Here is a 25121-nt window from a genome sequence, read left to right as displayed (position 1 = left end):
GCGAAGCAGCAAGATGGCTTTCACTATAGTCAGTTACACTTGGAAAGGGTCTTTGAGGTTATCTAGTGGATTCTCTTCATTTAGAAGATATAGAAATCGAGGCTTATTGAGGTGAAGGGATCGCTAAAGACATGTTTCTCCATGGTAGAGCCAGGACTCAGACATCTGGCCTTTTGACAGGGTCTTCCTACTGTCATGCCACCACTAGATTATTGGTAATCAAATAAATATACAATCAAACAGATAAGTAAAAAAAAATAATGGTACAAGGACACAGATGCAACAAAATACATTATTATAACAACTGTGGTAAAATATGGGACAAGTACTAGCAATTCTAACTCCACAATATCTTTCCAATAAATTATTTTCCTTTGCTCCATTTCTACAGACACTATCTTATTTAACCTACATTACTGTTTGCTTCAACTACTATGTTTCCAAACAAAGTTCCCCATCTCCAGTTTCTCTTTACCCTAGTTGTTGCCGAAGAGTCTGCTCCTATCACTGCCTGCACATAGCTTTCAATAGCCAACAATAAAAAACTCAAATTCTTCAATTTAAGATATAATTCAACAATTATACTTTAAGCATTGACAATATAGTTCACTATTTGATTATCGGCTTCCTCATTCACTGTTAAAATTTAAGATCCATGGAGCAGGACTTTTGTTGCTGTTGCTCTTGCCGTTGTCCACTGACATATGCCAGGAATCTATAATAGTAGAAGAGTCGCTGGCATAAGGCAGGGACTCAGTAACTCCCTGCTGAGTGAATGCATGAAGGTGCTGCCAAGGATTTCAAGATACATAAGACATAATACTTGACTTGCTGGATTCATGAACTAGGACCTAAATGAATATGCACACACATACACTTATCACGAAATGACAATGTGCGTGGCTGTCATAATTGTTAGCTGAGGTACACAGAAAGTGCAAGGAAGAGACCTCTATCTTTCTGTCGTTATTTCTACTATTTCATTTCAAATATTCAATACCTCATCCACTTTGAAACATTTACTCTTCCTTGTACTTGTCACAAGCTTTTCTGTGTGTGTCATCGCCCAAGTTCTTCTTTGGATCATTTTCCTTACTTCCTATGAAAGACTATCACATACTCTGAGCTCTCTGAGACTTAACTGCTTCTTCTTCCACACCTCATCCTCAAACTCGTCCCACAGAAAAGCCGGAAAAAAAGAAACATATGACCTCTCTGGACTTCCAAAATATGTATTAACTGTTTTCTAATGGAAGAGAGCTACAGTTAAATATAGTACATAGTGGAATACATCCATAAGAAAGTATTCGTCAATAATATCTTATTTCTAGATACTTCCTTATAGTTTATAAAAGTGAAAAAAGATGAATTAAAAAAAGTAAAAAAGGATGAATGTTTAACAGAAAAGAAACCATGTTAAAAGAATTATATTTATCAAAATATGTCACATTTTCACAGATATGATAGGTACTCAGTTCAATTCCTTATAAACACTGGCTGAATATGTATTAAATCTCAGGCACCTGTGTTAGGCACTGGAATTACAGACACAATGCCTTCCCAAAAGAATTTTCATAAGACCCAGAGTTTTCCTAAGACTGGTGATAAGATGGCATTAAAGATCAAGATAATTTTTCTCAAGAAAACATTAAGGTACAGTCTATATTTGGTCTACAGCTAGTTTTAGCAAATAGTTTGAAAGGAAATAGAATCTGCTAAGAAAAATATTTGGACACCAATTGGTCTTAACTCCTAAATCTGACTCTTAAAAGGCTGCCCCATTAATGCACATGAGACATTTCTAGCTCTCTTTTGGAAGTACAGAGTTAATGACTATTCTTTTAAAATCTTAAAAGAAAAAAAAATAAGTAAACGTAACGGTCACTAAAATAAATATGCTTTAAATATAAAGGAGTTGATGCTTACTGACATAGGATATTAAAATGATCATGTATGTTTCAAATGAAGTTAAAATAGTTTTAATTCTTTAATATCTAAAGATGACTCATGACTATTCCAGAGGGGGAAAAAGCCTCAGTCATCAAAAAAATATTTTTAATTAATACAGCAAATATAACCATGTATAATAGTAGATACACAGAAAAAAGGCTTCAATTTTAATAACTATCATTATAAATAAATTCAAATTTCTACTACAGGACTTTATGTATAACATTGCATTACTTATTCATTATACCACATTCCTTTCTTAAAAAAAAAGTTCATGAGGATCAATTCCACATTTTGAAGAGACTCCCACTAGACAGAAAAGTGATGTATTGAAATTGAAGTAGTTTTCAATTTAAGTAGAATAAATTGAAGACACATCTTGTTTTAAAAATATCTAAAACCAAGTAATATAAAGTAGGCTAAAGTCTCAAAGTTTCCTTGGTAGAGACACTGATAATCAGACAAGAGCTCCCTAGATGATGAAACTATTTTACTTGAAATGAATGGAAAGATCAATGTAACAATTTTAAGTTTCATGTATTAAATAATTACTTCTTTTTCTTCAGTACCCACTTCTGATTTGTGCTGTCATTAATTGTTTGTAGTAATTTGTTATATATAACATCTCGGCTTCAAATTGCCATAAATATAATTGAAAAACTAATTAATTTTTTTGATGTTTGACAGAAAATATTCAAATATATAAAGACAAAATAAAAGTTTAAAAATACTAATTTACATTAAAAAATATGCAGCACAGAAAGTGTTGGTAGAAGTACTAAAAAGACTTGTAAGTTATGACCAAATATAGGTAGGTAGAGATTGTGAAACAATACAGAGTATCAAAATGGCATTGTAATTGTGGGGTTTTTAAATTTTACATGAAAATTTACTCCAGGAATTTAGGATCTATTGCTCTATTCCTAGAAGATAGTTAGGAGGCAAAAGGTCTCTGTTCTCGATCCAGAGATAAACCAGGAAATCATATCACCTAGTTTGAGATTTGGAGTTTTGAGAAATGATGTATAGAAAAAAGGCTATACAAATAATAAACACTACAGGAAGGAGACTGTCACTACTGCATATCATTCCAATGAACAAAATGCCAAAAATGTGAAAATACATCTTAACTCTGACTCTTTCAATAGCCTTACTACTTTTATATGCCAACCACTACACTTTGTATAGAACAGTTTTAACATACTAAGTTCAATTTTAATAATAATTCCTAGTTAGAGGACTCACAAAACCAGAGGGACTTTACTACTAAATATAAATTAGCATAAGCATTTAACAAACTTCTTAATTTATCAAATTTATCACCAAGAGGGGAATTGTCAATTATGCATATACCGAATTATATCATTACAGTGCAGCTTTGGGACAGTTAATCATGAACCTTCAGTAATCATGAATAACTAGTGAACATTTGGCAATTTCAGAGCAATAACGTAAACAAGAAAGGTAATCGCATAAGAACAAGAGAGGTTTCAGAGAAGCTCGAAGGCAGTGATCCATGCCATCTCTAATGATTAAACCAGAAAGGAAAAAAAAAACTTAAATAGCCAGATGCATATTAATATTCAATTCTTTTCTGTGCTGAAGGTCACATGGGAAAAGGACCTGTCCACTGATTGGGGTATTTTACTTTCTAATCACTGGCAGTTTCTTTTTTAACAATGGAATAATGACAAGTAATTAGGGTACACTATCTGCTAATAGGAAAAAAGTGAATTCTGAATAATGTGCCACCCACACAAGGTAGCTGCACTATAGTCAGGGTATAATTGCATTTATGCAATTACTGACAACATAGAGATTATTCAAATATTGTATGCTGACAAAATGTTCTATTTTAAAAGGGGTCAGAGGGTAGAGATCATTATAGCTTTACCTCAGCTATTGTTATAGAATCTGGATACAGCGTGTGAACCAAATGATTTGCCAACATGATATAAGTCAAAGCGTCTTCATCTACTTGTAGTCCAAAATACTCATGGTAGTCACCGGAAAAATTCTGACCTAGAGAACAGAAAACCAATATGGATGCATCATCTTAGCATGCAAGTTTTAACTCTGCACAAATGCCTCCACCAATTAGTTGGTTGATATCAGTTTTGTTATCATAGCAAAATGTCATGAGCCAGCAATTATATGATTTAACATACAAAAGTACTCCATTCAAAGTTCAGACAATCCTGCAATTCAATTTTTGTTTTACAAAAGCAAACAAAAACTCTGTGATTTAAAATTTTAATTTAATTTGAACTGAATTTTACAGGAGAAAAATAAAGTAAAATGATACCAGAAAGGGCTTCCCTGGTGGTGCAGTAGTTGGGAAACCGCCTGCCAATGCAGGGGACACGGGTTCGATCCCTGGTCCGGGAAGATCCCACATGCCGTGGAGCAACTAAGCCCGTGTGCCACAACTACTGAGCTGCACTCTGGAGCCCGCAAGCCACAACTACTGAAGTCCGCGTGCCTAGAGCTCATGCTCTGCAATGGGAGAGGCCACACAATGAGAAGCCCACGCACTGCAACTAAGAGCAGCCCCCGCTCGTCACAACTAGAGAGGGCCTGCAGACAGCAACGAAGACCCAACGCAGCCAAAAAATAAATAAATAAAAGAAATAAATTTAAAAATAAAAAATGATACCAAAGAGATTCATAAATTTTGTTTTAGATACATTTTTTGTCACACTAAGAGATCTTAATGTTAGCTAGTTCCTATTCGAGCCCTCTGAAGAAAAGCAAATATGAAAATCATCATAAAATTGAGACATAATGTTTATACTATTTTAAATATGGCTACAATTTATGCAGCATGGTTTTCCTATGATGACAAAAACAGTTTAAAATCCCTCAACTTCTACTTCCTCTTCCCCCAACTCCTGATTTGATTACTTATAGTATATTTCACTTTTTGGTATTATATTATGTACTTTATATTCCTTCAGTTGTTTACTCTTATTTTGAATTAAATCTAATTAGTGCTCAATGCCTGCCTTTTTTCCCCCTCATTTCCTATATCTCAGTTCTTTATTTTGGCTCTTTTTTTTTCAGTTTGATGGATTCTATCTCGAAAGGATATTTTCACAGGTAATTATGGAAGTTTTATTCTTCAAGTTCTTTCAAACTTATCCCTCAATGGCAATTCAAATATTCAATTCTCAAGTAACACTTTCTTTCCTTAAGAATTTTGTAGACATTGCTGTGGCAATTCAGTGGTATGAGCCCAGGCATTTTTTTTTCATCCATGCAGGTAAATTGCTTTTTTTCTACATATTACCTGATGAATTTCTCTTTATCATGGAATTTTATAAATTAAATACTGTGTCTTGATGTTAATTGTGTTATCTCAATTTTTTCTGGTATATTATGTATTCTTTTGCTGTGAACTTACAGTATTTGTTTCTTCTTTAATTAATTTTTTAATCCATTTGATACATATTAGTGTATACATGTCAATCCCAATCTCCCAATTCATCACACCACATCACCCCCACCACTTTCCCATCTTGGTGTCCATACATTTGTTCTCTGCATCTGTTTCTCGATTTCTGCCCTGCAAACCAGTTCATCTGTACCATTTTTCAAGGTTCCACATATATGTGTTACTAAACGATATTTGTTTTTCTCTTTCTGACTTACTTCACTCTGTATGACACTCTCTAGATCTATCCACGTCTCGACAAATGACCCAATTTCGTTCCTTTTTATGGCTGAGTAATAGTCCATTGCATATATGTGCCACATCTTCTTTACCCATTTGTCTGTTGATAGGCATTTAGGTTGCTTCCATGACCTGGCTATTGTAAATAGTGTTGCAATGAACACTGGGGTGCATGTGTCTTTTTGAATTATGGTTTTCTCTGGGTATATGCTCAGTAGTGGGATTGCTGGGTCATATGGTAATTCTATTTTTTGTTTTTTAAGGAACCTCCATACTGTTCTCCATAGTGGTTATATCAATTTCCATTCCCACCAACAGTGCAAGAGAGTTCCCTTTTCTCTACACCCCCTCCAGCATTTGTTGTTTGTAGATTTTCTGATGATGCCCATTCTAACTGGTGTGAGGTGATACTTCATTGTAGTTTTGATTTGCATTTCTCTAATAATTAGTGATTTTGAATAGCTTTTCATGAGCTTCTTGGCCATTTGTATGTCTTCTGTGGAGAAATGTCTATTTAGGTCTTCTGCCCATTTTTGGATTGGGTTGTTTGTTTTTTTAATGTTGAGCTTCATAAGCTGTTTATATATTTTGGAGATTAATCCTTTGTCCATTGATTTGTTTGCAAATATTTTCTCCCATTCTGAGGGTTGTCTTTTTGTCTTGTTTATAGTTTAATTTGTTGTGCAAAAGCTTTGAAGTTTCATTATGTCCCATTTGTTTATTTTTGTTTTTATTTCCATTACTCTAGGAGGTGGATCAAAAAAGATCGTGCTGTGATTTACATCAAAGAGTGTTCTTCCTATGTTTTCCTCTAAGAGTTACATAGTGTCCGGTCTTATATTAAGGTCTCTAATCGATTTTGAGTTTATTTTTGTGTATGTGGTTAGGGAGTGTTCTGATTTCATTCTTTTACATGGAGCGGTCCAGTTTTCCCAGCATCACTTATTGAAGAGACTGTCTTTTCTCCATTGTATATCCTTGCCTCCTTTGCCATAGATTAGTTGACCATAGGTGTGTGGGTTTATCTCTGGGCTTGCCATCCCATTCCATTAATCTATATTTCTGTTTTTGTGCCAGTATCATATTGTCTTGATTACTGTAGCTTTGTAGTATAGTCTGAAGTCAGGGAGCCTGATTGCTCCAGCTCCAGTTTTTTTCCCTAAAGACTGCTTTGGCTACCTCGGGTCTTTTTTGTCTCCAAACAAATTTTAAGATTTTTTGTTTTAGTTCTGTAAAAAATGCCATTGGTAATTTGATAGGGATTGCATGGAATCTGTAGATTGCTTTGGTAGTATAGTCATTTTCACAATATTGATTCTTCCAAACCAAGAACATGGTATATCTCTCCAACTGTTTGTATCATCTTTAATTTCCTGCATCAGTGTATTAGTTTTCTGCATAGAGGTCTTTTGTCTCCTTAGGTAGGTTTATTCCTAGGTATTTTATTCTTTTTATTGCAATGGCAAATGGTAGTGTTTCCTTAATTTCTCTTTCACATTTTTCATTATTAGTGTATAGGAATGCAAGGGATTTCTGCATTGATTTTGTATCCTGCAACTTTACCAAATTCATTGATTAGGTCTAGTAGTTTTCTGGTGGCATCTTTAGTATTCTCTATGTATAGTATCATGTCATCTGCAAACAGTGACAGTTTTACTTCTTCTTTTCCATTTTGTATTCCTTTTATTTCTTTTTCTTCCCTGAATGCCATGGCTCGGACTTCTAAAACTGTGTTGAATAATAGTGGTGAGAGTGGACATCCTTGTCTAGTTCCTGATCTTAGAGGAAATGCTTTCAGTTTTTCAGCATTGAGAATGATGTTTGCTGTGGGTTTGTCATATATGGCCTTTACTATGTTGAGATGGGTTCCCTCTATGTCCACTTTCTGGAGAATTTTTATCATAAATGCATGTTGAATTTCGTCAAAAGCTTTTTCTGCATCTATTGAGATGATCATAAGGTTTTTCTTCTTTAATTTGTTAATATGGTGTATCACATTGATTGATTTGCATATATTGAAGAATCCTAGCATCCCTGGGATAATTCCCACTTGGTCATGGTGTATGATCATTTGAATGTGCTGTTGGATTCTGTCTGCTAGTATTTTGTTGAGGATTTTTGCATATATATTCATCAGTGATATTGGTCTGTAATTTTCTTTTTTTTGCAGTATCTTTGTCTGGTTTTGGTACAAGGGTGATGGTGGCCTCATAGAATGAGTTTGGGAGTGTTATTTCCTCTGCAATTTTTTGGAAGAGTTCGAGAAAGATGGATGTTAGCTCTTCTCTACATGTTTGGTAGAATTCACTTGTGAAGCCATCTGGTCCTGGACTTTTGTTTCCTGCAAGATATTTAATCACAGTTTCAATTTCATTACTTGTGATTGGTCTGTTCATATTTTCTCTTTCTTCCTGGTTCAATCTTGGAAGGTTATACCTTTCTAAGAATTTGTCCATTTCTTCCAGGTTGTCCATTTTATTGGCAAAGAGTTGCTTGTAGTAGTCTCTTAGGATGCTTTGTATTTCTGTGGTGTCTGTTGTAACTTGTCCTTTTTCATTTATAATTTTAATGATTTGAGTCTTCCCCCTCTTTTTCTTGATGAGTCTGGCTAATGGTTTATCAATTTTGTTTATCTTCTCAAAGAACCATCTTTTAGTTTTATTGATCCTTGCTATTGTTTCCTTTGTTTCTATTTCATTTATTTCTGCTCTGATCTTTATGATTTCTTTCCTTCTGCTAACTTTGAGTTTTGTTTGTTCTTCTTTCTCTAGTTCCTTTAGGTGTAAGGTTAGATTGTTTATTTGAGATGTTTGTTGTTTTTTGAGGTAGAATTGTATTGCTATAAACTTCCCTCTAAGAACTGCTTTTGCTACATCCCATAGGTTTGGGATCATCGTGTTTTCATTGTCTTTTGTCTCTAGGTATTTTCTGATTTCCTCTTTGACTACTTCAGTGATCTCTTGGCTATTTAGTAACATATTGTTTAGCCTCCATGTGGTTGTGTTTTTTATATTTTTTTCCCTTTAATTCATTTCTAATCTCATAGTGTTGTGGAAAGAAAAGAGGCTTGATATGATTTCAATTTTCTTAAATTTACTGAGGCTTCATTTGTGACCCAAGATGTAATCTATCATGGAGAATGTTCCGTGCACACTTGAGAAGAAAGTGTAATCTGCTGTTTGGGGATGGAATATTCTATAAATATCAATTAAATCTATCTGGTCTATTGTGTCATTTAAAGCTAGTGTTTCCTTAATAATTTTATGTTTGAATGATCTGTCCATTGGTGTTGAGGTGTTAAAGTCCCCCACTATGATTGTGCTACTGTGGATTTCCTCTTTTATAGCTGTTAGCAGTTGCCTTATGTATTGAGGTACTCCTATGTTGGGTGCATATACATTTATAATTATTATATCTTCTTCTTGGATTGATTCCTTGATCATTATGTAGTGTCCTTCCTTGTCTCTTGTAACATTCTTTATTTTAAAGTGTATTTTATCTGATATGAGTATTGCTACTGCAGATTTCTTTTGATTTCCATTTGCATGGAATATCTCTTTCCATCCCCTCACTTTCATTCTGTATGTGCCCCTAGGTCTGAAGTCGGTACTTGTAGACAGCATATATATGGGTCTTGTTTTTGTGTCCATTCATCGAGCCTGTGTCTTTTGGTGGGAGCATTTAATCCATTCACGTTTAAGGTAATTATTGATATGTATGTTCCTATTACCATTTACTTAATTGTTTTGGGTTTGTTTTTGTAGGTCCTTTTCTTTTCTTGCGCTTCCCACTTACAGAAGTTTTTTTAGCATTTGTTGTAGAGCCGGTTTGGTGGTGCTGAATTCTCTTAGCTTTTGCTTGTCTGTAAATCTTTTGATTTCTCCATCGAATCTCAATGAGATCCTTGCTGACTAGAGTAATCTTGGTTGTAGGTTCTTCCCTTTCATCACTTTAAATATGTCATGTCATTCCCTTCTGACTTGTAAAGTTTCTGCTGAGAAATCAGCTGTTAACCTTATAGGAGTTTCCTTGTATGTTATTATGTTATTTGTTATTTTTCCCTTGCTGCTTTCAATAATTTTTCTTTGTCTTTAATTTTTGCGAATTTGATTACCATGTGTCTCAGTGTGTTTTTCCTTGGGTTTCTCTTGTATGGGATTCTCTGCACCTCCTGGACTTGTGTGGCTATTTCCTTTCCCATGTTAGCTACGTTTTCAACTATAACCACTTCAAATATTTTCTCGGGTCCATTCCCTCTGTCTTCCCCTTCTGGGACACCTATAATGCGAATGTTGTTGCGTTTACTGTTGTCCCAGAGGTCTCTTAGGCTGTCTTCGTGTCTTTTCATTCTTTTTTCTTTATTCTGTTCTGCAGCAGTGAATTCGACCATTCTGTCTTCCAGATCACTTATCCAATCTTCTGCCTCAGTGATTCTGCTATTGATTCCTTCTAGTGTATTTTTCATTTCAGTTATCGTATGGTTCATCTCTGTTTGTTTGTTCTTTAATTCTTCTAGGTCTTTGTTAAACATTTCTTTCATCTTCTCGATCTTTGCCTCCATTCTTTTTCCAAGGTCCTGGATCATCTTCAGAATTCAGAATTCAGAATTATTCTGAATTCTTTTTCTGGAAGGTTGCCTATCTCCATTTCATTTAGTTGTTTTTCTGGGGTTTTATCTTGTTCCTTCATCTGGTACATAGCCCTCTGCCTTTTCATCTTGTCTATCTTTCTGTGAATGTGGTTTTTGTTACACAGGCTGCAGGATTGTAGTTCTTCTTGCTTCTGCTGTCTGCCCTCTGGTGGATTAGGCTATCTAAGAGGCTTCTGCACGTTTCCTGATGGGAGGGACTGGTGGTGGGTAGAGCTGGTTGTTGTTCTGGTGGGCAGAATTCAATAAAACTTTAATCCCCTTGTCTGCTAATGGGTGGGGCTGGGTTCCTTCCCTGTTGTTTGTTTAGCCTGAGGTGACCCAACTCTGGAGGCTACTCGGGCTTTTTGGTGGGGCTAATGGTGGACTCTGGGAGGGCTCACACCAAGGAGTACTTCCCAGAACTTCTGCTGCCAGTGTCCTTGTCCTCGTGGTGAGCCACAGCCACACCCTGTCTCTGCAGGAGACCCTCCAACACTAGCAGCTAGGTCTGATTCTGTCTCCTATGGAGTCACTGTTCCTTCCTCTGGGTTCTGATGCGCACACTACTTTGTGTGTGCCCTCTAAGAGTGGAGTCTCTGTTTCCCCCAGTCCTGTCAAAGTCCTCTAGTCAAATCTTGCTATCCTTCAAAGTCTGATTTTCTACAAATTCTTCCTCCCATTGCCAGACCCCCAGGTTGGGAAGCCTGATGTGGGGCTCAAAACCTTCACTCCAGCTGGTGGACTTCTGTAGTGTAAGTTTTCTCCAGCTTGTGATTCATCCACCCAGCAGTTATGGGATTTGATTTTATTGGGATTGCGCCCCTCCTACCGTCTCATTGTGGCTTCTCCTTTGTCTTTGGATGTGGGGTATATTTTTTCGTGAGTTCCAGTGTCTTCCTGTCGATGATTGTTCAGCAGTTAGTTGTGATTCCAGTTTTCTTGCAAGACAGAGTGAGAGCATGTCCTTCTACTACGCCATCTTGAAGAATGTCTACTGTCTCAGTATTTAATCTTATCCTCATCTCAAAGTGGGAAAGCATGCTAAGTAACTCAGAATGTTTTTCTTTACCATTTCTTGGGCTCTGTACCCATAAAAAGCATATCCCATATCCATGGATTTCAGTTCACTTCACCAACTCCACAATTCCTTGGAAAATACCTAGCCCTCAGCACAGCGAGGTTCTGCAGGGGCATTTAGGTGTTTTAATCTAGGAGAGGATCTTTTTGAATTTTGTCTTGCTTGCCTTTTTCATCCCCTAAGTCAGCTTCTCTCCAAAGTGGAAGGTATCAATGAAACCTGTCATGTCTTATAGATTCAACTTCTTCCCTAGGAATGTTTCATGTGGGCAGCATCTTGACTGAGAGCAGTTAACAGCACACTTTGAATATAGCATATTTCCTTGGCAGCCACTTTTTGGTTTATACTCTAACGTCAATTTTTTAGATTGGTTGTTGCCAGTAAATATTTGGTCATTAAAAAAAATAATAATTATTCTCCATGTTATCTACTGAAGGATTAGGATTCTGTGATCCCACTTCTCTGTACAACTTTTAAACTGAAGATCTTTGATCCATATTTTTAATTACAGATTAATTTACAATTTAGTTTTAACTGAGCACATCTCTATTTAAAATATACATATTTTCTTCAATGTTTAATATGCAAAGGAACCATACATTAACAAATGTTCTCATTTATTATTTTTGTTATTTTTCTTTACAACTGCTGTCATGTTCACATTGTGAGGGTGCTGTAATAAATGGTATCCTTAAAAAATATTTTTAAAAGAATGCTACATATTAAAGAGAGCATATTATTAAGTAGATATATTTCAAAGGAAATCATTATATTTTATTTACTTATAAAATGTATTTGACCCAATCTCTTGCCAAAAAGGGATCAGAAGTGATCAGAGAAAAGACACACACAATGGAACTAATAAAAATCAATCCAACAATAATGGTTACTGCAGTGACATAACTGAACCCTAAGCCTGGTTGTAATCTTCCAGTAAAAAATAAAATAAAATCATTAGTTACATCTGTAATGTATCAGGTTACCTACCTATTCCATGGTGATGATAGAGCATGGATGTAACACCATCAAAACGAAATCCATCAAATCCATATTCTTCCAACCACCACCTTATGTTTGACAGAAGAAATCTTAAAACTTCCCAGCTAAAATAGTAGATAAATATATATTTAAGCATAATGTATATAGTAATTTTCCTTAATTCTTATACATCCTTTGCTAAGAGTAATAATTAAAATCAAAATCTCTCTCTTAGGAATCACGATGTTCAAAGACATATATTGCATAAACAACAGAAAACTACTAAGATTTACCTCATTTATTTGATGAAATTCATTCTAAAAGGAAAATTTGTTAAATTTCTTTAGCTGCAAAATCACTCAATATCTGAGAAAAACCTAAGGAAAAAATGTGTCAGTCTGGTCCAAAGTGCAGGGACTCTGTCTTGTTCAATGCAAACATACAGTGATTACTACACAGTACTGGTTACTAAAAAAATAAAAAACCAGAAAAACAAAAAACCACAAAGCCTGTCACTTATCTCTGAATTTTCATCAGTTTTTCATGTAATATAACCACAGTCACATAGTTTCTCCTTTTAGAAAATATAATTTCATTATCAATAGAAAACTGCTTTCAGCCTTCAGTGTTTGCTTAAAATATCTCCTTATTCTACAGTTTAAAACAGACATAGTTTAGAATAAAAAGTAAAGAAAAAAAGAGTTTTAAAATCAACCATATGATAAGCAGTATTATATTTACTGGGCTTGTTTTGTGAGGGTAAAAGAAGAAGACCTAATTACTAGAATATACATGTTTAATAAAGTAAAAACTTCTACAAGTTAAAGAGTCCTATATCCATAAAAACAGAAAGAAAACAAATAACTGTTATAACTCAATTAAAAACACCACATGAAACAAGGCTATTTTGGACAACTGAAAAGAGGGCATCATCAATTAGTATTTTTTTTTTTTAGTCATACAGTTATGGTTGAGTTCTCTATCTCATTATAACTATGGTCTTAAGCCTTTAATACCTCATTTAGTTTAATGACAAAGCAGTAATAGTGTACACAATTCCTTAACCCATTTAAAATTTATGGAATTTTTTTAACCTTCTATATATTAAAGAGCAATCTGACCTAAGTGGAGATTAAGTCATCACAATCAACTCCAGAATTGTAAATCAAAACTTTGGGGCAAGATGAGTATCGGTGGTAATTAACTGCTTTAAATAAGTTACTTTGAGTTTTGAAAACTTACTCAAAGTTAAGAAATGAAAAAAACCCCAGAAATCCAAGCAATCCAGTAGATATGAAAGGGAGCCAGGAGGTTCTGGATTGTTAGGTCCAAGCCATGATGAAGGTAGAATATACCAATGTTTCTATTAATGCATATTCATTTAGGGTTTAAAGAGAAAAATTTCTGCTTAACAAAAAGAAATGAATAGATCAAAATTGCTCTATTTTATACAGCAATTTCTAATATCTATACTATTTTTGAAGTTTCTTTAAAATTAATAAACTTTATTTTTTAGAGTAGTTTTGGGTTCACTGAAAAATTTAAAGGAAGCATGTCTATATTTTTTTAACAAGGTTGCTATATGAATATTTCAGAAAGAATAAATTTGCATATCAATAATCCTTTCTAAACAATATTTTGAAAAGGTCATACTTTTCTCATTTGTCCATTTGATTGGTAATGTATATTTTACTTCTGAAAGGCAAACTGAAAGTTATTTTTAGCCCAAAATACCTCAGAGTAGGAACAAAACCTGTTTAAAAACTAAATATCTTGGGTAGATGTATGAAGATACGAATATGTAAACCAGAGTTCACAGACTGCCCCTGGGCCTGATCTGACATGTATTACTGTTTTGTTTATCTTGCAGAAGGCAGTAGACCCTTGGACAACACAGGTTTGAACTGCACAGGTCCACTTATATATTTTTTTTCAATAAATATACAGTCATCCCTCCATATTCTTGGATTAGCATCCTTGGATACAGAGTGACCACAGTATTCATTATACTATGCCATTTTATATGGACTTGAGCATCTGTGGATTTTGGTATATGGTGGGGCTCCTGGAACCAATCTTCTTCAGATGTTGAGGGACAACTGTACTTTCAATTTTTCAGTTTGAATTTCTGAAGATGGAACATGTACTTTCTGGTTCCTCCCAGTACCTGCAATGCCACATTTTCATACCAACCCTACTGACTCACTTACATCTCCATCTTGGGCTGGTGGACATTTACTGTCAATTTCTAACATAAATATTAGACATTTATGTTAGACAGGTAAACACATTCAAATGTGAAAACTGCATCCTAATATCTACAGAGATAAAGTAAGAGAAAAGAAGAAAAAAAGCCAATGATACTGCAATTCAATAAAAAGCAGAAAAGGAGGTGATGTGAATCTAATAATTAAAAAGAAAGTACTGCTCAATATCACATACTTGATTAAGGGCAGAGTTACTAAATGTCCTACTGATTCCTGCTATTACAATATTTAATCTGTCTTCTTCTTGACCAAAAGGAGTTATAAAACTATATTTAACATACTTGGCTGTAACTATGTGAGTAGACAGATTCTTGGTATGAGTAAATAGAAAAAGAATTTCCTGTGATAATCAGAAAAGAAACAATAATGAAAATGGAGCATATAATTTAAAAGTTCAAATGGGCTAAAAAAATACTAAATTCTATCCTATGGACCTCTAAAATTCTCTTAACCTGAAACAAAGTATAAACAACATAAAAATTCTTAAAAAAAAATCACCACAAGGGCTTCCTTGGTGGCGCAGTGGTTGAGAGTCCGCCTGCCGATGCAGGGGACCCGGGTTTGTGCCCTGGTTCGGGAAGATCCCACATGCCGCGGAGCGGTTGGACCCGTGAGCCATGGCTGCTGAGCCTGCACGTCTGGAGCCTGTGCTCCGCAAGGGGAAAGACCACAACAGTGAGAGGCCCGTGTACCGAAAAAAAAAAAAAAAAATCACCACAAGATTAAACAGATAGAAACAAATCAAATTTGTAGTGCTTACAAAATAATCCATTTTATTATATTTTATGAATATGTAAATCATTAATAAAACATAAAACAGAAGTGTAGTCTGTGGACATAGAACAGAGATTCAGTTGACCCTTGAACAATATGGGTTTGAACAGTGTGGGTACACTAATATGTGGATATTTTTCGATAAATATAGTACCTGTATTTTCATTTTACAGATCTTTAAATTAGCGAACTGTGGGGAAAAGTTTGTGTTCAATTAGAGATCACAATATGTGGAATCAAAAGAACTATAGTTTGAGTCCTGATTCTAATCCAAACTGTTTCAGCTTGAGTGAGTGATTTATCAATTACTTTGTTTTTGAGGCAGAGATAGCAGATGTGGATTTCAACTGAGCAGGGGTAGGTGCATCTAAACCCCAAGTTGTTCAACGGTCAACTGGACACAAAATTTTACAGGGGAGTAAACTATCTAGAATGAAAATAGTAAAGAAACAAACTCTAGAACATTTTGTTTTTTAACAAAATGTTGGGAAATACATTCAGGAAAAAAATCAGATCTAAAATTTTCAAGTTAGTAGCAGCAAATAGAAAGCAAAAGTTAAAAGTATTAATTCTCTGGTTATACATATTTTCTAAAACTAGATTATTTTAAAAAGTTAGTAAAAAAAATTGATCTTATAAAGGTAACATTTTATAAATAAATAGCCTTTGTTGTTCAAGAAAAAATAAACTACCAGTGCAGGAAATAGGGGGAAAGACAGACTCATAATTATGTTCCCAATATTTCTGTAGTCCAAATTTTCTCTTATCATCTTAGCATGATAAATCCAGACAGATAAATTCACTCTATAAACTCAGTGTCCTAATAAAACAAATTTAAAGGAAATGTTGCTTGCACTCAGATCACAAAAATTGGGGCTTGCAAGACCTAACAAGACAGAGAACCAGTAAGACTGAGGTCTGAGTCCCTAAATAACAAGACCGTACATGTGAGTAATTGCATGGACACAATCCAGAACTCAAAGTTGAAAAAGAGCAGGTTTTAGAGGGTTTACGGTATCACTGGAATAAAGATGTAGCTTTCTTTTTTTTTTCTTACACTATGTAAACATCCAACTTAATGTTAACAATGTATTTAATTATTATATAAATATATTTATCCCAGGTCACTGAAGTTAAATTACAAGAGGAAAGATGTGCCGGGAGTCCTCCAGACAACATCCAGATTTAGTGATTCATTAGGAGACCTACAGGAGTAAGCATATAGTCATGCTCATGGCTATGATTTATTATATACAGTAAAAGGATCAAAAGCAAAATCGGCAAAGAAAAAGGTGCATGGGGCAAAGTTCAAAGGAGTCTAGGTGTAAACTTCCAAGAGTCACCCTCTCCTGATAAGAGTCACACTTAATTCCTCTGACAACAAACTGTCACAATACTTGTGAAATGTCATCTACCAGGGAAACTCATGAGAGACTCAGTTCTCAGCAGTTTTACTGGGGGCTGGTGAAATCTTAAATATATGTTAAAAATCTAAATCTAAAGGACCTCCAGCTGAGGTACTGTTATGCACCCTACTTTTCAGCAGTGACATGTAGGATGCAATTATCAAGCTTATACATGAATGAAATCGTTCACTGAATCTAAGCTTTGCCTTTTAAATAGAACACCAGAACAAACTTAAGGAATATATACCAGTAAAAATATAGATTTCTGAAAGACATCTATTACTAATCCTACTATTGTAAATTTCAAATTCAGCACCCATAAATTGCATTTTTCCTTCTTTGAGGGGCTGAGAAGAAGAGTTAGGATATATTCCAAATTATGACTGAATTACAAATATTACTCAATGTGCTCTGTAGCAATAAATGAACTGAATCATCTCAATTGAACGGTTTGCCTTGAGTCAAAGTAAGAAAACGTCTGGCAAAGGGTACAATAGAAAAGGCAATTTAGTTTTTCTACTTCAAAATGTCATCAGACAGCTCATGACACAGTTAATATATCCAGTTGATCAGAGTCCCATAAAAATATAAAGCAGAATTTAAGAGTACAGTTTTACTTTGGTGTGTTACAGCAGACAACGTGGGGCTTTGATTTTAAGATTATTCCATTGACAAAAGGCTTTTAAAGTCTGTCCTTAAAAACCACAAAGTAGCCTAGTTTCCAAACAGTTGGAAGAATTTAATGCTAACAAATATATACTTAGGAGCCAGCTTGAATGTATTTGAGAAATAACCTATTTTAATTATTAGCTTTCTATCTTAAACCAATTAACACATAAATTAGAAACAAATACTATGTCATATATACTGCCTAAGATCGATTGATTAGCTTACTCATATATTTTATGAAGCAAAAACAAAATCCCTAAAGTGCAGAAAAAGATAATGAAATGTGCTGACTTTCCTGTGAATCATAAACCACTAAAAATATTTAAATCACAGGTGTCTGATATAGAAACTGAATATGTCAGTGAAAAATATATACATTTAAGGATTTCTGGCAATCAATATAATCAGTCTAATTGGTTTGGATGTCTGAAATATTCAACCTGTAATCAAGTAATGACGATTTATTAAGACAATTTTGTCACACAGATAATTCCAATATTAAGGTTTTTAGGAAATATCCCTAAAATCAAAAACTGTTGATTTGTCTCACATTCTGCCAATGAACTTTATAATGAAATAAAACATAGTCAAATTTTCTTGGCAAGCAAGTATAATCAGATGTAACCACACTTATTAGATGAAGTTACATTTTGTAATTCAAAACTATTTGCCTAATGTATTTATCTGTGGCCCTGAATAACTTCTAGAATTTTCAAAATCAGCCACTTAGTCCACTGGATGTTACTAACCCCACTAATATTGCATACAAATAAATTGGAGATATTTTTAAGCAGTGGCCAAATATCAAAATATGAAGAAAAATTATATATTCCTCTTAGCTATTACAGAGTCTTTGAAGCTGAATGGCTATTAAAACGTACATCATAAAACCATAAAGCAAAAGTTACATGTTTTGATCTGGGTATTTCAACTGAGGCAGCAGATTAACCTTAAACAAAGAAAGTACTTTGAGACTTTTTCTTTTACAGAAAAATATGGCATGTAAAATAGAGGGATAGAGTCTTGAATCACAATCAAAATAACATTTATTTTTAAAGGAAGATACTCTTTTTAAAGGAAAATAACATTTTTTTTAAAGGAAGATACTGAAAAGCAGGTAATATCTTACTAGGTACTCTATTTTTAAAAATAAAAAAACCCCTCATCTATCAGTATAATTTTAATATAACTAGTCAGTAAAGGGAAAATGCTATATTTTTGCTTTTTACTTTGTCAACGGAATTTATACTATCAGTCAATTGGAATTGATTGAGAAAAATTTTAAACATCAAAAAGTGCTAAAAGTGCTTATTCATATCTCGTACAACATAATAGTGTCATCTATAACAAAATGTATCTAGGTCTTTAGACAGAATTATATTGAGGCTACTGTATATATTAATTTCAAACAAAATTAGGTAGCAAGAAGCACACAACTCTAATGAGACAAAGTATTAATTCAACTACTAAAAATCTGTAATAATATAAATTTCAGAAATGGGTTTTTATTATAAAATATGATTTTGAAGTTTTCTTTTCAATATCACGTTATTTTTTTTATTTCAACCTGTACAACTTTATATTATTTAAATTAATATACTGTTTAATCATATTATATCCACTGAGCCCTGGTTATCTACATTCATTATTACAATAAAACATTTTCTTCCCCTTAAGGCCTAAATTGTACTTAGCTTATTAAATATTGAATTAAAATTACCTCCATTTATATTATCTGTAAGTCTAATCAGGTATTCTCTAGGAAATAAGTAGGAAAGGATGGCATATTATACTTTCATATGCTAAATGTTTCCAATTATACTTTTACTAAAAAAAAAAAATACTCGAGAAATTTTCAAGTCTCTCTTTTCTCTAAATTTATATTCTTAACAAGCTTGGTTACCTGCTCAAGTAAGATGAGAAAAATGCAAACTTTGAGGGGAGTGTGTTTGTCCCTGTGTATGTGTGTGCATAGGGGTGGGGAGCGGAGTGGTAAGGGACCAGCAGTGAAAGCAAAAGTGAAAGCTTTTCAGTCTGATACAAAAAAAGAGATAAATCTAAAATAACTAATAACCCACTCTGATAATGATTAATTACTCTGAATGATTAAGAAATTAATAAGTTTTCATACTATTTATTTTTAAATCAGTTTATATTTCTTTGCTTTCTCATAAAGATTGTTACCAAAGGTGATTTTTCAAAGCATTAGAGCTTATCAAATATACTATTAAAATTTGGACAAAACTTAGAAAGATCTTTTTCAAAGTAGAGGGCACAAAAAAGCTGAGCATCTCAAGGTCCAGAAAGCAGAAAGCCAAGCTAAATCATCCTTTATAATGAAACATAGGGTTGGTATTACATGAAACTTATTACATATCTCATCTGAACAAGGCATTGCTCTTCTACAGAACAAATCACTATAGGTTAGTTAATTACATATACATACATACAGGTACACAGATACACATCCATCTTTTCCAAACAAGGTTAAAAATTCAACCTTACCTATAGAATGAAAATAATTATTGCTCCAGATCAAAACTGACAGTGACTTAAACATACATAGATATACATTATTGGCAAATATTAAACTATAATTGTTAATCAGATTTTAAAAGCTTATTTTAATGGTAAAAGTTTGGAAACAACTATTTACATATTTCTCATTTTTCAATCTTTCTCTTCTGATTGATTTATTTCTAATAGATTAACTTGATATTTAAGTGAACTATTATAATATTTCTGTTGTAGAAAAATAGCTCATAAACTTGATAATTTTCCATCACTGTATTAAAATTTGTAATTAGATATATGTTTATTTCCTTATATTTAACCAGCTTCATTTCAAAAGACTGACTTGAGGCAACTTAAAGATAAATACATCTAAACAGCGTCAAAAATAAATGAGAAAAATACAAGTGAAGGAGAACAAAGATCTGTAGATAAACAAGTATAAAGCATCTGGGAATTAATTTTCTTTTCTAGTCCAAAATAATTATGATTTTATAGACTATACTGACTACAAGAGGATCTTCCTTGACTATCACCCCTAAATAATGAATATTTTAAGACAACATTCAAGAAAAATAGTATTATAGCTTATATAAAGTTATAGATATTTAGAATACTAAGGAAGTTGCAATGCAACAATGTACTCTGAGACCAAAGATGGATAAGCACTCTGGGGAGGAGATGAGTTGGGGAATACCAGTTGCATAGGGATAGAGATAAGGCAAGGGTAAAAAGAAACACCTAGTTCTTCAGAAAATGGTATGTGCATGCCTGTGTGTGCTTGTGTGTGTGTGTGTGTTCTGGGGGTGGGAAATTGAGGAAAACTGTATGCGAAGCTGCTATTAAGCTGCTATTAATCATATTTAAATTTCAACTATCACTCCTTCAGCAGTTTTCAAATTTGCACTTATTTGTTAAATAAGATATAGCTCTTTAATGTCTATTTGTACACGTTCCTACAAACAAAGGGAATTAGCATTTAGCAGCCTGGCTAGAATAGAACAGAATGGAGAATATAGGTGTTATATAGAAAAGAAAAAGAAATTCAAATTCATTGAATGTCTACTGGCTTCTAGAACTCACATATTACACAGTCTCACTTAACAAGGCTGTAATATCAAGTGTGTTTCATGGTTGGAGAATCCGAGATTTTAAAAAGTTAAAATGTTCAGGGTCACCCAGCTAATAAGTACAGGTGGAACTCAACCTTTTGAGTCCAAAACCTCAACCCTTAAGTATAATTGGATAGTGCTACATTCAGCATGACCATGTATAAATTAATTTTTGTTTTTGGCAATTTCCTTGGTACAATAAATTTTTTTTTTTTGCAGTACACGGGCCTCTCACTGTTGTGGCTTCTCCCGTTGCAGAGCACAGGCCCCGGACGCGCAGGCTCAGCGGCCATGGTTCACGGGCCCAGCCGCTCCGTGGCATATGGGATCCTCCCGGGGCACGAAACCGCGCCCCCTGCATCGGCAGGCGGACTCTCAACCACTGAGCCACCAGGGAAGCCCACAATAATTTTTTAAAACCACATACCCATAGCTCCAACATGTGGTCATGTCAATTGTATGAACTTGAGCAAGGTACTTAACATCTCTAAGCCTCAGTTTTCTCAACTGTAAAATGGAAGATAATTTCAGCACACTCCTGAAAGAGGATTAAATAGGATAATGTGTATAATGTGGTTAGCAGTGTTTGATATATAGTAAGGATTGATTAAGGGGGAGCACCTATTGGATAATAAACAGATTTTAAATGTATTTGTTTACATATAAATTAGAATAGACCAATGTGTTATAATACCTATAATTTTTTTCATATTGAAAATAAATCTTCTTAAAGATAAGCATGTTTTGGCTAATATCAAAACAAAATGAGCCTTTTTTTTTTCTAGTTGATTCAGCAGTTGAGTTGTTACACATTCCTTAGAGGATTCCAACTTCCATGGCCACCATCTTGAGCCTTATTTTTTAATTCTGCATTTATTTTTTCTGGAGCAGTGTGGTGTTTACTTATTGGTGCATTCAACAAATATTTCTTGAGTACCTGCTTTGTGCCAGGCTCAATGCTAGGTGCTGGGGTTATAGTCATGAATAGAAAACATACAACACCCATTTTCATGGAGCTTAGAGACTAATGGGAGAGACAGACATTTTACCAATAATAACAAAAATGCATTTAATTATAATAGTGATTAATAACACAAAGAATAGTATGGTAGTATGACACTATAATGAGAAAGGATCTGTTAACCTAGTGTGGAAAATATGAAGCTAGGCTATTCAAAAAAGTGATATTAAAGGTGGAGGTCTACAGGATAAATTGGACAATATATCACTCAAACTTATTGGAAATCACCATAAATTTAATTCAGAAAAACTGTCAATCCATTTCTGACAGGCATAGCAAGAATACCTTTGTATTACATACTATCAGTTCTATAGTGTAATCTTTAACATGTGACCTCCTTTAAAAATCAATTCTAATACAGTCAACACAATCAGATTTTGTGGAAAGCTATTTATTAAATTAGCCATCAAATAAACAGGTGAGAGCACGAAAAAATAAGAGATGAACATTTTTTATGTGATAATTTTGTGTGGTTGAACCTCTCATATAATACTCAGCTATTCACTTCTGAAATGTTTGAATCGCATTTCTCCAGGATTTTCCTACTTTATTTATTTATTTATTTGTTTGTTTATTTATTTATTTAGCTTGGTCAATAAGTTTATTATTGTCTTTATCTGAAAAACCTTCATAGACAATTGTGGTTTGGTTTATCAGCTTCCAGAGGCTCACTCCTGAGCTCTGAGGAAGCTTGCCTTCTTCTGAGCTACTCCATCTTTCTTCTGGGCATTTGACATTCTGAGATGGTTCTACTTCTTCTTTTAACCTTCTTTCTTGGGCTTCTTCTCATAGACTGGATTCTCTCCTACAGCAGCATGAGCTTTCTTATAATCTCCTCCATCGTGTCTATAGTCACACTGTTCTTTATGTATTGAGAGAATTATTTCCTGGAAGCATCTTCACCTTCTTCAATCAGGTAACACAGACAATCTGCAATGTTCTGACCCATGATGTGCTTCTAGTGTACTTCTGCAATGGATTCCTTGCTTTCTGAATCATAACCAGAGTCTTTTGTTACTGTGAGGGACAGACAAGCCTCCATCCACGGCTTTCAAGTAATAGTTCCGGCAAGCCCCGCATCCAAACAGCAGGTGAAGGCACCAGGTTGACCATCAGTGCTTTCTGTAGTGTATCCATGAGAGTTCATGAACATAAGCTGCACAAACTATCATATCTCCTTCTATATGGAATAAGCAATCTGACAAATGATATCTCTCTCGGCTATACGAACTATCATCCTATATTTGGGTTTCTTGTACTTATTTTTATCCTGGATTACCATGCACTTCTGAGCACAGTCATCAGCTTTAACCTCTTGTCTTCTTCCAAATTTCACTTGGTATCTCTTGAAGTAGGCCTTATTCTTGATAACTTTAATAAACCCCATCCTGCAGAACAGAGACCTGTGCCCACTGCTAGCCACAGACCTGCAGATCCAGCACCTCTGAGGGTGGCAGTGGGGTGGGAGTGGGGAATTGGCCGCAGCCCAAACTCAGGCACAGTAATTAGCCAGAATTTTTCTCTTTAAAGAGAATAACTTTGGGATAATTTTCTTTCTAGCAAGATACATCTCTGGATAATTCCCACTTCATGTTATAGCCTCTTTCCCAATTAAGGCTCACACTTTTCTTGAATCCTGCCCCAACTATTGCCCCCTTCAGCTGAGACTTTGCTCTTTCTATCAGTCTTAAGAAGCCATTCCTTTTTTCCCTTGCTCTCTGTGGCTCCTTAATCCCTAAACTAGCTCTGCATATGATCTCTTCTTCTCTTTCCCTTCCTTTTTCTTTTCTAACCTCTTTTTCTCTCTTCCTTTTCTCTCTCATCAGCCTCTCTTCCTTTTAAATTGTCATTCATAAAGCAAAAGTGAAAGCCTATCAAAAAACTAGCTATTGCTTGAAATCATTAAATAAATAAATATATTTACTAATTTTGAAAAAAATAAAGAAAGCAAGTGCCTTGGTTTGATGCAATTTACGAGAAAATTATGCCAGACTTCACTTAATGAACATCAAGGAAGCATTTGTAACACACACATACACACAAATAGCACCGAGTTAGGAGTCAAGAAAACTATTCCATTTGATTTTGCAAAAATCAGTATAAGCACATAACCTCTCTGAACCTCAGAGTGATAAGTTTTGACAAGAAGTTACTAGATTATTTGTTCTCCTTCTAACTTAGGATTTAATAAACCTTTTATTAAAGTGAAAGATTAATTCAAGATCAAAAATTTTCTGAGCTTCAGAATAGAGTAAATAATTTGAATCATTCCACTATATGCTAACATAATCCAGACCTAAAGGTTTATTACATCAAATAATGTGTTTTAGGCAATAATAGAATTCTAGATGATAGGGAAAAATAAACACACATACTAAAAAACAACCATTCAGCCTCCCCCCCCCAAAAAAAACCCAAATATAAGAACTACTACCCATTCCTCTCCTGTCCAAACTCTACCTATTACTCAAGTCTCAGCATAAGCTTCACAGAATCTTCCTGACAATTCCTTAATTAGTGTAAAACAAAATAGGAGATAAACTGGTTCATGTAACCAGTCTTCCCAACACAACAATAAATGTCTATGTGGTAGGAATCATGTCCTATACCTTTTTTAAAATTAATTTTCAACAAATTGACCTGAACTGAATTAATAAGGTATATAGAAAGCTAAGAAACTCAAATAAAATCCAACATTAACTCTGAAGCAGTTAAAAAAAACCAAAAAAACCTAGTATACATTACTTAAGAAACTGTGTTTTCAGAGTCATTGAAATAGGAAATGGAAATTAAGAACAAAACTCTTGACTACACTGGCATAAATGTAACTTAAATGTACTTTTGTAGGTACTTCAGACACCTACAAAAGTGGCTATGTAATTAGTATGATGTAGGCATTTAGGCAGATATTTTTACGAAGAAAACTAAATAAGAAATTATTTATTTGGGATGCTCAAATAAGATTATCCTCTTCCTTTTCCCCCACAGTTTACAATCTTTGTTTAGGGGCCTTTTACAACATGTTTACCACTATGAAAAGTAAAATCATTAA

At 34.1% G+C, this 25121-nt stretch overlaps 1 protein-coding gene and 1 pseudogene across 2 annotated transcripts in view; both read right to left on the bottom strand.

Annotated features, from left to right (window-relative positions):
• GBE1 (1,4-alpha-glucan branching enzyme 1) overlaps positions 1–25121 on the bottom strand; it is a 302490-nt gene that overhangs the window by 76709 nt on the left and 200660 nt on the right. The window contains exons 8-9 of the mRNA XM_082624667.1: positions 12319–12434; positions 3845–3972 (exon numbers count right to left, since the gene is read on the bottom strand). Coding sequence (XP_082480793.1) covers positions 3845–3972; positions 12319–12434 — 244 coding nt within the window. The remainder of the gene's footprint in view (positions 1–3844; positions 3973–12318; positions 12435–25121) is intronic.
• Positions 22503–23907, bottom strand: LOC309806149 (large ribosomal subunit protein uL18-like; annotated as a pseudogene). The gene has a single exon. The product of its transcript is annotated as a large ribosomal subunit protein uL18-like (transcript).

The sequence above is a fragment of the Mesoplodon mirus genome (assembly GCF_964341445.2).
Source record: "Mesoplodon mirus genome assembly, chromosome: 6".
Lineage (NCBI taxonomy): Eukaryota > Metazoa > Chordata > Mammalia > Artiodactyla > Ziphiidae > Mesoplodon > Mesoplodon mirus.
Note: the sequence above shows the minus strand (reverse complement) of the source record. Positions and strands in the feature narration are given on the sequence as shown.